The sequence below is a fragment of the Anolis sagrei genome, chromosome 1, assembly GCF_037176765.1.
Source record: "Anolis sagrei isolate rAnoSag1 chromosome 1, rAnoSag1.mat, whole genome shotgun sequence".
NCBI lineage: Eukaryota > Metazoa > Chordata > Lepidosauria > Squamata > Dactyloidae > Anolis > Anolis sagrei.
The window spans coordinates 286,841,217-286,854,972 of NC_090021.1; the positions used below are offsets into that span (position 1 = coordinate 286,841,217).

Genomic DNA, 13,756 nt, shown 5'->3' on the forward strand with positions numbered 1-13,756 from the left:
TATAACAAAATACCTCTGAACATATATTTATATACAGGTTTAATGAACAATTCATGTGAAGTCTGTTTGTGTAAACATTTGTACATACCAGTTCAAAGCTCATCAACATAGCCTTCAATCTATCTATTTCTTCTCGTAATTCTCTAATCAGCTTCACATTTGCATCCTGAAAAGGCAGAAAGCAGACATCTCTTTGAAATCAGTCACACAGAAGGCGGGGACTAAAATAAATAATAGAATCATAGAGTTGGAAGAGACCTCGTGGGTCATCCAGTCCAACCCCCTGCCTGTTTAAAAGCCTCCAAAGAAGGAGCCTCCACCACACTCCATGACAGAGAGTTCCACTGCTGAACAGCTTTCACAGTCAGGAAGTTCTTCGTAATGTTCAAGTGGAATCTCCTTTCCTGTAGTTTGAAGCCATTGTTTCACATCCTGGTCTCCAGAGCAGCAAAAAACAAGCTTGCTTCCTCCTCCCTATGACTTCCCCTCACATATTTATACATGGCCATCATGTCTCCTCTCAGCCTTCTCTTCTGCAGGATAAACATGCCCAGCTCTTTAAGCCACTCCTCATAGGGCTTATTCTCCAGACCCTTGATCATTTTAGTCGCCCTCTGGACACATTCCAGCTTGTCAACATGTCTCTTAAACTGCCCACAACTGGACACAGCATTCCAGATGTGGTTTAACCAAGGCAGAATAGAGGGGTAGCATGACTTCCCTGGATCTAAACACTATGCTCCTATTGATGCAGGCCAAAATCCCATAGGCTTTTTAAGCTACCGCATCACATTGTTTTCTCATGTTTATTTTGTGGTCCATGAAGATTCCAAGATCTTTTTCACATGTACTGCTGTCGAGTCAGGCGTCCCAAATTCTTTATCTCTGCATTTCATTTTTTTTCTGCCCAAAGTATACACTGGATGCTTTCTGAAATTATCGTTTCATATATTTATATAAATATTCTACAATTTGTGACAGAAAAATCAAGTTCAACATGGCCTTATGAAAAGATGCATACTGAGTCCCACTGACTTTCATATGCATCCTTTCATAGGGCTGCCTGCTTTACTTGATATATGGAAAACAAAGCTATGGAGTTAAAAAGAAACCCAGCAAAGTAGCTCACCTCATTTACTCGAGGTTTGTTAATAATATTTTTGGCATTTGAGGCATATCGCAAGGTGCTCATGGTCTCATTGTAACAAGAGCTTGCCGGAGAGATAGCTACAAAAAGAAAAAAGAGGAAAGTAAAATGTTAAAGAAATAATATTTTGACAAAAAAAACCCTACAGATAATAGAAATAAACCACATTTTCTTTTTTAAATTTTCATTTTCTGAGAAGAAAGTAACTAGAGAGAAGTAACAATTTGGGACAGAATATTATTATCTGACTTGTAATATTTAAGATTTGTCTTAAAACTTGAGCCTGAAAGTTATAAACCAGAGTACAATGAATCCACATGTACATATATGTTTTTGCATTGAGTAATCCCTCAACAGAAGAGTGAAGTGTCTTTTCAAGTTTACCTGTCTTTATATATTAATTCACATTCCACACATTTTGCATTCTCAGTATAGATGTTCTCTATTATGCAAGAAAACAAGCAAAAGCACTCTACAGTCGGCCCACTACATTTGGCGGTTTCTCCTCTGTGGATTTTATTATTCGTGGATTTCATTACAATGTTCTCTCTAGGAGTTTCAGGTCCACCAGCACAACTCCAGGGTCAACTTTCACCAGATGTTCACCATAGAGTTTCATGGGAGGATGCAGAGATGACTAGAAAGAACATTTATCTCGGTCCTTCAGTATGATTCTGTGGTTAAATTCTGGTGGAGGCTGACCACAGTCAAGCTGGAGGACCTAGAGATTCCTAGAGAGGTACAAAAACATTTTATTCACAAATTTCCCACATTCTTGGAGGTCCCGCACCTCCTAATCCCAACTAATGTGGAGGGCTGATTGTATATATCCTTCAAAAGGACTGAAAATTTAAAGATTCAAAAGCTATTATTTATCATCCTATAATGAAATTTTCAGTACAATATGTAAAGAAAACATTGAGCTTACTTGCAATCATAATTGTCTTGGAATTGCCACCCAGACTATCCTTCAGAAGCCAAGTGAGGATGGAATCACGGTAGGGAATGTAAGCTTGCCGTCTATTGCTGCTGATACTGGCCCCGCAGTGATTGTCTGTATGGTTGCTGTCCACTTCACTACCTATGCTGTTTATGCTCTGACAGCTGCAGAACATCTGAGAGTTTTGTGCTAAAGGGGTTGGAAAGACAGTAAGAACCTCCAGTTAAATACAATAAATCCTCATCAGTTAGGTGTTGAAGGTTTTCATGGACGGAATCACTGGCTTGCTGTGAGTTTTCCAGGCTGTACGGCCATGCTCCAGAAGCATTCTCACCTATCATTTCACCCACATCTATGGCATGCATTCTCAGAGATTGTGAGGTCTGACACCTCACAAACTCTAAGGATGCCTGCCAAAGATGTAGGTGAAATATCAGGAGATAATGCTTCAGGAACATGGCCATACAGCCCAGAAAACTCACAGGAACTCAATCATTAGTTATTGAGGATTCAGACAAATGTATGTTGCACTTGTGTCACTGGATGATGGTATTTACTCAGAACTAAACACATAATATTTGTTATTGAATAAATATTCTTCTATCAGTTATACCAGGGGTCCACAAACTTTTTAAGCAGAGGGCCAGGTCACAGTCCCTCAAACTGTTGGAGGGCCGGATTATAATTTGAAAAACATATGAATGAATTCCTATGCACACTGCACAAGTGTTCTATGAAGTGTAAAAAACACTTAAAACAATACAATAATTAAAATAAAAAACAATTTTAACAAATATAAACTTATTAGTATTTTAATGGGAAGTGTGGGCCTGCTTTTGGCTGATGAGATAGGATTGTTGTTGTTGTTGTTGTGTGCTTTCAGACTTAGGTTGATCCTGAGCAAGGGCCAGATAAACGACCTCGGAGGGCAGTATCCGGCCCCCGGGCCTTAGTTTGAGGACCCCTGAGTTATACTATCACTGTGTTAGGTAGATGAGTGGAGCATTAGTGGTGCCAGAAATGCCAGTGTAACTAATTATACAGGTCTCCTTCACTCTCCTCATATTTCTTTAACTCATTTACTGGATAAATGCTTCCACCTGTCTGAGAGATCCCATACAATATGCTTAAACAGTATGAAAGCTTTGGTCTCTAAAATGGCTACTAGTATTTGAAGTCAGAAAAAGCTTATTCTGCTTATCCAGCAATAATAATAATAATAATAATAATAATAATAATAATATATTTGTATTCCGCCCTATCTCCCCAAGGGGACTCGGGGCAGATTCCAGCATATACAGAGATACAAAGCAAACATTCAATGCTTCAAAACAATGAAACACAGACACATAGATAAAGATAAAGGCTTCCCCTTCATCTCCAGCTCTGGGTGGTGGTGCTCATCTCCATTTCTAAGATAAAGAGCCGGCGTTGTCCGTAGACACCTGCTAGGTAATGTGGCCAGCATGACTGCATGAAGCACCGTTTATAGACGGTACCTATTGATCTACTCACATTTGCATGTTTTCAAACTGCTAGGTTGGCAGGAGATAGGTCTAACAGCGAGAGCTTACCCCATCCTGCAGATTCAAACCACCAACCTTCCGGTCAGCAAGTTCAGCAGCTCAACAGTTGAACCCGTTACACTATGGCAGCCCCTACTTATCCTCTGTTTCCTTATTCTGCAAGAAATGGTCTGGCTATCCCCCCACAGCCCAAGAAACAGGAATAGGGACTGTGAGGTGCCTATAGCCTTGGGTACTTATGTGGAAACCTGACCTCTGCAGACTCTAGGTGGAAATATCTGCCAGACTAGTAATTCACCCTCTCAACAAGCTGTAGACTCCCTCTAAATTCTGTTTGCTCAAAAAAACATATTTGTTTTTTCAAAAATAGAAATAGACCTCTAGTCATTTCTCTTTTGATTTATGGAATCTCCCAGGGGCAGAAAATTGGCTCTCGGGCCCATTGCATTTTTTCACCCTGATATCAAGGCTATTGCTATTCATTTGCTATGTGGTACAATCTTGCCACAAAAGGTATCTCATTGTGGGATACTTGCACTGTATAAGAAATAAATACAGAATATAGAATATCTTTAGAAAAACAACTAGCATTGATGAGAAATTTCTCATCTTGTGTGCGTTTTCAGATACATTAAAAAAAAAAACCAATGTAATCTCAACGTTCCTATTCAAAACACCAAGGTGAAATTATGTCTATTTTTAAAGCTATTAAAATATAATATTTTACAAAGACATCTCCAATTTGCCATGATATGTTAAAATGCAAGATTGTGTCCAAATATTAATCAAGGAAAGGTAATATTATTTATACCTAAGGAAGAGATAACAATTCCAAGTGTGACCAGTGATTTGTTAATATTGGCACCTTCTGTGATCCGATCTTTGCAGTAACTAGGATCAGCTCTTTCACTGAAACACAGAACGAAAGAGATGAAATAAGTATGTCACAGAAAAATTTAAAGAGCTCTTAAAAGCCAACAGCATAAAAATAAAACAATGAAAGCAGAATAAAAGCCCAATTATCTCAAAAGAAAATATGCTAATAACTTGGAAGTATTTCCAAGAACCAATCGAAAAAGTAAAGCAACAATAATTGAAGGAATTGCCATTGATAAAATCACAATAGTACAGTTAGAAGAAGTGACATGCTTTGGAGCACGACACATTATCCAACAATACTTCTTGGATTGCTAGGTTTTTGGACAGAATCCAAATCACCTTGTAGATTGCAAAACTGATAACAGCAACAATTACTCCTACTATTATTATTCCTACTCTCAATTTCACCGTCTACCAGGTGTTATGGACTGGAGTTCTGGACCATCAGTGATTGGATTCTGTCTAAGAATATACTAAAATGATATATCATAGGAAAATGTGGCACGTGTCAAGCACTGTTGCTTTTTGAAACTGCAGTACTGCAATCTTATCTACAACCATTTCATTCAAATGTTTTATCTATTTGGAATTGCCTACAGAGTACATACCTATGCATTTTTTATTATTATGTTCAACATAAGTCTCCCTATATATCTTGAGTCTAATGCACCAACTACTCTAATGTGCACCTCAGTTTTCACAATCCTGAAACCAAAAAAGGTATTTGCTGACTAATGTAGTGTGCAGCAGCAAAAGGTACACTCAGTTGCTCCCTGCTTAGAATTCCTTCTTTAAAAACCAAAGTGTTAAGAGCACCAAAGCTTTCAACAACTGAAAATAAAACCTTGGGATGCATCTATGCTAGTTATGGGCAAACTTCGGCCCTCCAGGTGTTTTGGACTTCAACTCCTACAATTCCTAACAGCTTGAGCGGCTGAAGGAGAAAGGAAGGGGCCTGAGGCTGTTAGGAATTGTGGGAGCTGAAGTCCAAAACACCTGGAAGGCTGACGCTTGCCCATGCCTGATCTACGGTGTAGAATGAATCTACTTTAGCTGCCTTGGTTCAGTACTATGGAGTCATGGGGACTGTAATTTTACAAGGCCTTGAGCATTTTCTGCCAAAAAGTCTGGATGCCTAACCAAACTACAAATCCCAGGATTACACAGCATTGAGCTATGACAATTAAATTACAGATGATATCCTTCAAATAGGAGCTCTAGGTGTTCCTGAACCACATTTGCTTTGGCTCAGCACTAAGATTACCATATTACACAAATCTAATGCGCACCCTAATTTTGGCAAAGTGATTTAGCCAAAAATGTGAGCAAATTAAAAAAATGATTGAAGAATTTTCTGAAATCTGGCTAGGAATGATGGAAGTTACAAACCCTTAATGTTTGGAATGCCAGTTTTCCTATCCCTGTCTTAGTATGAAAAGGAATACATTAGAAATAATGGGAAGAACACATCAATTTTTGGCTCTTTTCATTTACAGCAGAGCTTCTTGAAGTGGTGCTGGATAGACTGGTGCTGATCTGTGAGATACTGGCTATGCAATGTGTAGCACATTTCTAAGAAAAAAGGAATATGTTGCAGACAAGGGGCACAAATATAGCAATAGCCCCAGGAACGTGAAGGTTAGACACCAAATGGTATCCTATATTAGATAGTGTAAGAAAAGATGGTTTACAAAATTTCTTCCACAGGAATTAATCAAAAGGTTTCTTTGCAATATGTACAGCTATTGGTTTTCTTTTCCATGGTAGCTGCAGAACTGTTAGACCGAGCTTTATTATTATTTATTTATATCCTTCTTTTCTCCCATTCAAAGTGGTAAACAATAGTTAAAACAGGAGAAATTACATGACACAAAAAAGCACAACATCATTGCCCCTTCCCTGTCTGAAAAGTGTGCCTTTAAACATAATTCAAACTCTTCTGCAACACAAAGAAATAAAAAGATTTCAAAGAAAGCAAACACTTGCAGTAAATATAGAAACAATGGTCATAGGTAATATGCTATCTTGGGAAACAAAATATTACCTGCCTGCAAGGTCCACTAAGTTGATCTTGCTTGTAATTTCAGAAGGCAGATTGTTATACAGTATAGCCTGAAGAGAAATGAATTCAAGTATTATAGGTATTGGTACCAATTTAAACAAAGTGAAAATAATTTTATTGGTCTGTATATATACCCCTTTTTATAGGAATCTCCCAAGTTTACAAAGTAGCTGGGAATTCTTCACATGAGCAGCTAAAGAGGTACACAAACTCTGTCTTGCGGTTCATGTATCTCAGCTTGTACATATTTTACAACATTAGGATTTCAACAGAAGTAAGTGTATATGCTATGCCCTACCTACAAAGGACTACAGTGAACTGTACATTGAAACACAATGTGTGCTAGTTTATGGAACAATTTAAAATATCTGAAAAACCAAATCTTTCTATAAGATGTGCTCCTTGCAGTCCAGCGAGAAATGAGGTAGAAGGAGGTGAAAAGGGGAAAGCTTTTACCTCTGTGTGTCTTTGTTGTTAATTGTATAATGGCATTGAATGTTTGCCATATATTTATTCTCTAATCTGCTCTGAGTTTTCTTGGGGAGATACAGCGGAATAAAAATAAAGTATATTATTATTAAGGAGGAGGCAGTAAATTTATTTATTTATTTATTTGCTTTATTTCTATACCGCGTTTCTCAACCTGAATTAGGTGACTCAATGCGGTTTACACAATATTAATTACCACACAATAACAGTTAAAACACAGCATACACAATAGCAAACACACAACATTCATACAAATGCCTCGATCACAAACAAGATCCAGTCTCATATCCTTATGCCGTTCCTATGTTCAGTTTACCGTCATTTTGTGTTCAATTGCGCTGATTAGCCAAACGCTTGCTCAAAGAGCCAGGTTTTGAGCTTCTTCCTAAACGCCAGCAGCGAAGGGGCCTGTCTGATGTCGCTTGGTAGGGCATTCCATAACCGAGGGGCCACCACCGAGAAGGCCCTGTCTCTCGTTCCCGCCAACCGTGCCTGTGACGCAGGCGGAACCGAGAGCAGGGCCTCTCCGGACGATCTTAATGTCCATGTCGGTTCATAGGAGGAGATGCGTTCGGAGAGGTAGGTGGGGCCGGAACCGTTTAGGGCTTTGTAGGCTAACGCCAGCACCTTGAATTGTGCCCGGTAGGGAATTGGCAGCCAGTGGAGCTGGCTCAACAGAGGAGTGGTGTGCTCCCTGAGAGCTGCTCCTGTTAGCAACCTGGCTGCTGAGCGCTGGACCATCTGAAGCTTCCGGGCAGTCTTCAAGGGCAGTCCCACGTAAAGCACGTTGCAGTAATCTATACGGGATGTGACCAGAGCGTGGACTACCGTGGCCAAGTCCGACTTCCCGAGGTACGGGCGCACAAGCCGGAGCTGTGCAAATGCTCCCCTGGCCACCGCTGAGACCTGAGGCTCCAGGCTCAGCGATGAATCCAGGGTCACACCCAAGAAATGGAACAGTGGTTGAAAGAGAAAAGCTGTAGTTGCTTCAGGTAAAACTGGGAACTAATACATACATGAGGCTCTATAAAAACTAGTTTTACTAATTTTTATTATTCAGTAACTTTATTGTTCATCCCAAAGCCAAAAAAACAAACAAACACATAAAAGGTTAAAAAATGTTGAAAGGGAAATGGAACTAACCTGAGTATATTGGATGGTAAAGATTGCATGGGATCTGCTGCTGGCATCATGAACATGTGTAGCTGCCGTAATTCTAACATAAACAAAACAGATAATGAATACATCCTTTTCTGTGAGGCAGTTAAAGAAAGGAATGAGACATAACTGAAAGTAATATTACTATGTTATCACCACACAATAGTTCAAACTACAGCTAGTCTGTAAACACTGTAAATAAATAGTCTTCAAGTTGAGAACAAGATAGGTTCTGAAGGTTTATACTGAAGTTGAATTTGTTTGTAAGTCGGAATAGGAATGCAACTTTTCCTTGTTCTCATAGGACTCTGTGGCCCTGTTCAGAAGATTTCACCTCACTTTCTGTTTCTGTGTGAATTGGATTTTGAGAAACGTGGCTTGCTGTGGAAACAAGGATTGGTGAGAAAGCTTAAGTTGAGACACCTTTTTCCCATGATAACCATTTCAAGAGTTAATTTCCCTTGCTAGGGGTAGATTTCTCTCACTTCCTGCTGTCTCACCCCTGTTCTTAACTATGAGTTTGCAACTCAGGGACTGCCTGTATTGGGAAAAGCAATTGTTAAGCAGAAAGTATATCTCATCCCATGTGCACAGCTGTATGCCCTTTTGCAAATTGACAGTGATTTGTATTTATACACAATCTAAATAAAGTATGTTTCTAAAAATGTTCCAATATACAGTGATACATCTTTGTCAATCATAGGGACTTGAAAGAAAAAAAGGAAAGCAAAAATGAAAGAGTTTAATATCTTCAGCTGGCTGGGAGTTGTGAGTTGTATTTTTAAGAAGGGGCAATTTTAACATGCTCTACAAAGTACTTCAGACTAGAGAATGAATCCACTTTAAATCTGGGTGCTGCCTTAAGAATTCTGGGGATTGTAGTTTAGGGAGGAGTCTTTAACAGCCTCCCTAAACTACAAACCCCAGAATTCTGCAAGAGGCAGAAACAGAATTTAAAGTGGATTAATTCTCTAGTGTGAACATTCTGGTTTTATCTTTCTGTTATTATCTTGCCTTGTGCTGACTTTTCAATGTCCTCCTCCATTCAAGAGCAAAAAAAAAAAAAAAACAGTGCCTTTTTCATCAACAGTAGCAATACAAAACCATCAAACTCTATTTTAATAACAAATATATTTTGTGCAAAAAATGAAAGTTTTTATGACACCCCCCCCCCCCCTTCAATAAGACTTTCAACAAAAGTAACCACAATGCAAAAGAGTCATTAAAATGGCACAAAATGACTTCAGTCTTACTCAACAGGGGAAATAAAAACTAGCATACATATTAATCAAGTGAATCATTCAATGAAGCAGCAATTTATTTTTATATGAAATATATAACTAAGGGTTTTGAGGTTGTACTCTTTGATGTATATAACTTAAGCTGGCATGAGATTAGAATCACTCAGGTAGTTTACATCATCATATTTTCAATGCTCCCAAATATTATTTAAAAAATGATTTGTCCTCAACAATTTTTTAAATTTTAATTAAAGTTAGAAACTTAAATGATATCCTCTGTTTGGATATCAGCCAGCATGCCAACACCTTAAATTGAGAAATAAGATCCACAGGGACACTCACAGGAAAACCTCAGCAAGCAAGAGTCCAAAAGCAGCAGGCTAAAACCCGGAACCTCAATCAGTAGCTGATACTAGATGAGAAATTCCCCCTGGGCACACAGAAGGCTGGACAAACTGGAAGATGTTGAACATACTGTGCTCTGGTACCACAAGAAACACAGCTAACCTTAAGAAATGGGGCTACAAAGTAGTCTCCATGATATGTGGAGAAGAGCAAACCACAGCCCACTTACTACAATGCAGTCTGAGCCCTGCCACATGCACAAAGGAGGATCTTTTCACAATGACACCAGTGGCCAGCTTCTGGTCAAAGAAAATCTAGCATAATGCCAAGTTTTTAAACTTTGTTTGTGCTCTTTTAAATACATTATAACTGTATCTTCAATTAGGAAGCTACACATTCTCACAAGTGTTAACAATTCTGAATAAAAGATAATATAAAGGAGGAATATGTTTAATGAGAAGTGTGAAGAGGGTGTTCTTTTAAAGTCAAAATACCTGTTTGCTATTCCTGCTTCCAGAAGTCCAACTACTTGTTTGTAGTCTGTAACAACATGTTTTGATAGCCCTAGAAGATTTTTTTTTTCAAAACAAAAGAGGAAAATTGTTAGCAAAATTGTCTTTCTGCTCTTTTACATCTATTACAGTTAGATTTCCAATAATTCAGGTAACAGTGGAAAACATTGCTCCATGTCTACTGCTTGGGAGGAGAGAAGGCTGACAATTTTTAATTATGGTCACACCCTCTGAACTGCATTAAATCTCACTTCAAAGGATCATGTGATCTTCAGGAGTTGTGATTCTGGGGATAGGACTATAAAGAAGTCAAAAAAGTGCTCTGGGATACACTTGTTTCACATTTAGTTTTTTGAAACCTGGCCTGTGTTTTTAATACGTAAAGGTAAAAGTTTCCCCTTGACAATAACAACTTAGAAGTGGTGCTCATCTCCATTTCTAAGTCAAAGAGCCAGTGTTGTCCATAGACGCCCCGAAGGTCATGTAGCCAGTATGATTGTATGGAGGACTGTCAGTTTCCCGCCGAAGCGGTACCTATTGATCTACTCACATTTGCATGTTTTTGAACTACTAGATTGGCAGAAGCTACGGCTAACAGCAGAAGCTCACCCCACTCCCTGGATTCGAACTGCTGACATTTTGTCTGGCAAGCAAACAGCCTTTCTCAGTCATGGCTCTCATTTTTGTGTGGAGTATGGGTTTATGAATCAGTAAGACAACAGTGTAAGGGGAAATAAGATAGCAAAATTATTTCACTAAACACATTCAAATAACTTGCAAACTACAAAACTGCAAAATCAAAATGCATGGATGCCGAACTACAGAATCAAGTATAGCAAATGAATCTCTGCAGCCCCACTAGAGAGCAGCATACTGCAGAGATGTAACTCCCTCAATAGCAATTAATATACATATAAATGAGCTCCTACACTAATCCTTATTCATAGTATTTTCTAAGTATAATATTGAGTCAATGGCCACTAAAAGTCATTTTGGAGACTGTGGCAGAAACAATGGAGCGCCATAGCACGAGTATCTTTAGCATCTTTCTGCAGCAGTATTGATATAGGATTCAGAGACAACAATTACTGCAATTTTTTTGGGCTCCAGAGGTCATCAGGAACTCAAGGAGAGTGCCATAGGTACTGCAGCAAAGTCCACAGGAATGTTCTGATTTTGATGTTCTGCCATTTCCCCCTTCCTTCTACTATCAGATGATTATTTATCAGCAAAGAACCCCTAACACTTTAGTCTTTAATTAACAAAAACAGTATAGCAATTTGAAAAATTACAAAGTGGATAAGTACATAGTTTAAAGTATTAAAATAAAAACAGTTTAAAATAAATAAGCAAATCCATTACAGAGAGGGTGATAAATGGTTACGCAGCTATAGCTATTAACACGGTTGTAACAGCATATTTCAACTAGGGATGGAATGGGTATTTAACAATATCTGAAATGTAGTTGAAATTTGGTGTTCCTAACCTACAAGGGGCAGCTGTGGCGCAGAGGGTTAAATCACTAAGCTGCAGAACTTACTGACCAGAAGGTCGACAGTTTGGACAGGATGAGCTCCCATTGTTAGCCCCAGCTTCTGCCAACCTAGCATTTTGAAAACACGCAAATGTGAGTACATCAATAGGTACCGCTTAAGCAGGAAGGTAACGGCATTCCATGCAGTCATGCCGGCCACGTGACCTTGGAGGTATTACAGATAACGCTGGCTCTTCGGCTTAGAAATGGAGATGAGCACCACCCCCCAGAATTGGATTTTACTAGACTTAATGCCAAGGGGAAACCTTTACCTTTGCCTAACCTACATCTGTACAGTTGTTCTTTAGAAAGTAGTGCAGTTCCAAGTAAAACTGCATGAAAATGCAGCTTTTAAGTCTTGCTTTGTTATCCATCCTTCGAGAGAGAAAATACTCCATCCTTCGTGGAGGAAATGCCGATGCCCTTTCCAGGACATGGGAAAATCAATAATTTCAATCCTTAGTTTGGATGCAATAAATAACCATTGCTAGGGGGCAATTGCCTTCTTGCCTTCTTTATGGACTTTCTAAAAGTATCTGGTTAACTAATGTTAGAAGGATGGTGAATTAGATGGGACCTGGGTATAAACCTGCAGGATTTTTGTGTCAAACTAGATAGACAATGTCCATTTTACTCTTAAACAAAATGCAACATGTTAGCAGTGATGCAGAAGGAGTGGCACAAGTAGAACAGCCATTTCTAAATATCACAAAAAAAGATCTGAAGGTCTTTCTGGGCTAAATCTATCTTCAATTACATCATTTCCTGATTTTAAAATACGTTGGTTCCTTAACAGTTGAGCCGTCTGTTAGAAAATCTTGAAACCATTCCAACAAGGGACACTGAAAGACCTTTCATTTAAAAGGCCAAGATCTTAAAAACTATTACAATGAAGAATGACAGACTAGAAAATACTCACAATCTTTATCACATCACTGTTTTTTAAAGATGAGATTTGCAACTAGAAAACGCAGTGTGTGTAAAATAAAGGATGACAGACTTGAAAGTAATTCAGAAGAAATAATGGGTGCTTTGCTTTGTACTTCATTCACAGATCACTAAGGACTAACTGCTTGCCTTTTGCCACTCGGAGGAACACATGATTCTTTCTTTGATAAGCATTAACATACAATATTCACATTAACCATGGATAAATCAACCTAGAACTTCTTGGGTTGATCTTTTCTTAATGAAATTTCTAGACTGAAATACCCCTAGGGTATAGGCATGGGCAAATATTGGCCCTCTGGGTGTTTTGAACTCCAACTCCCACAATTCCTAACAGCCTCAGGCCTCTTCTTTTTCCCCTTAAGCAGCTGAGGGGAAACAGGAATGGACCTGAGGCTGTTAGGAATTGTGGGAGTTGGAGTCCAAAACACCCGAAAAGCCAAAATTTGACCATGTTTGGTATATAGGGTAGTATAAAATATGTAGCAATTATCTTTATGTTGTGAATTTCCTTATTCTTTTTAGTAACTCTAAGGAAACACAACAAGGTAAATTATTATGCCACATCACATGCTCTTTTTTGCTATGCACAAGGAGGACAGATGATGTCATCATACACAACTGGTGCTTTCATGGACAGCCACTAGCCAATATTTTTACAGTTCTATCGAAGGCATTGTTCACATCTGAAATCAAACAATTTTTTAGGCTTTCTTCCTGTAATTTATAAACATTTTAACACAAAGAATGCATGGAAGACTGGAACATTTGATTTTTTGCTCAGTGTTCCAGAAATCAAACCATGCTTAATTTATCCATATCACCAAATTATAGGGTGAAAGAAAAAGGATCAAATGGAATTCAATTCCATGTTGACTAATTATTTCAAAAAAGGGAGGAGGGGAGTAGACTCTGGAAAACAAATCTGAGTAGACAACATTCTCAAGCCATTTTAAACTTTGTGATGTTTCTATA

General features: G+C 38.5%; 1 protein-coding gene across 3 annotated transcripts in view; it reads right to left on the bottom strand.

The window, feature by feature from the left end:
- Positions 1–13,756, bottom strand: part of STARD9 (StAR related lipid transfer domain containing 9) — a 118,464-nt gene that overhangs the window by 51,029 nt on the left and 53,679 nt on the right. For all 3 annotated transcript variants that reach the window (XM_067462822.1, XM_060760987.2, XM_067462821.1), the window contains 7 exons: positions 10,282–10,351; positions 8,187–8,259; positions 6,537–6,604; positions 4,425–4,522; positions 2,076–2,276; positions 1,130–1,227; positions 89–166 (listed from right to left, as the gene is read on the bottom strand). In XM_067462822.1, the coding sequence (XP_067318923.1) occupies positions 89–166; positions 1,130–1,227; positions 2,076–2,276; positions 4,425–4,522; positions 6,537–6,604; positions 8,187–8,259; positions 10,282–10,351 (686 nt within the window). The remainder of the gene's footprint in view (positions 1–88; positions 167–1,129; positions 1,228–2,075; positions 2,277–4,424; positions 4,523–6,536; positions 6,605–8,186; positions 8,260–10,281; positions 10,352–13,756) is intronic.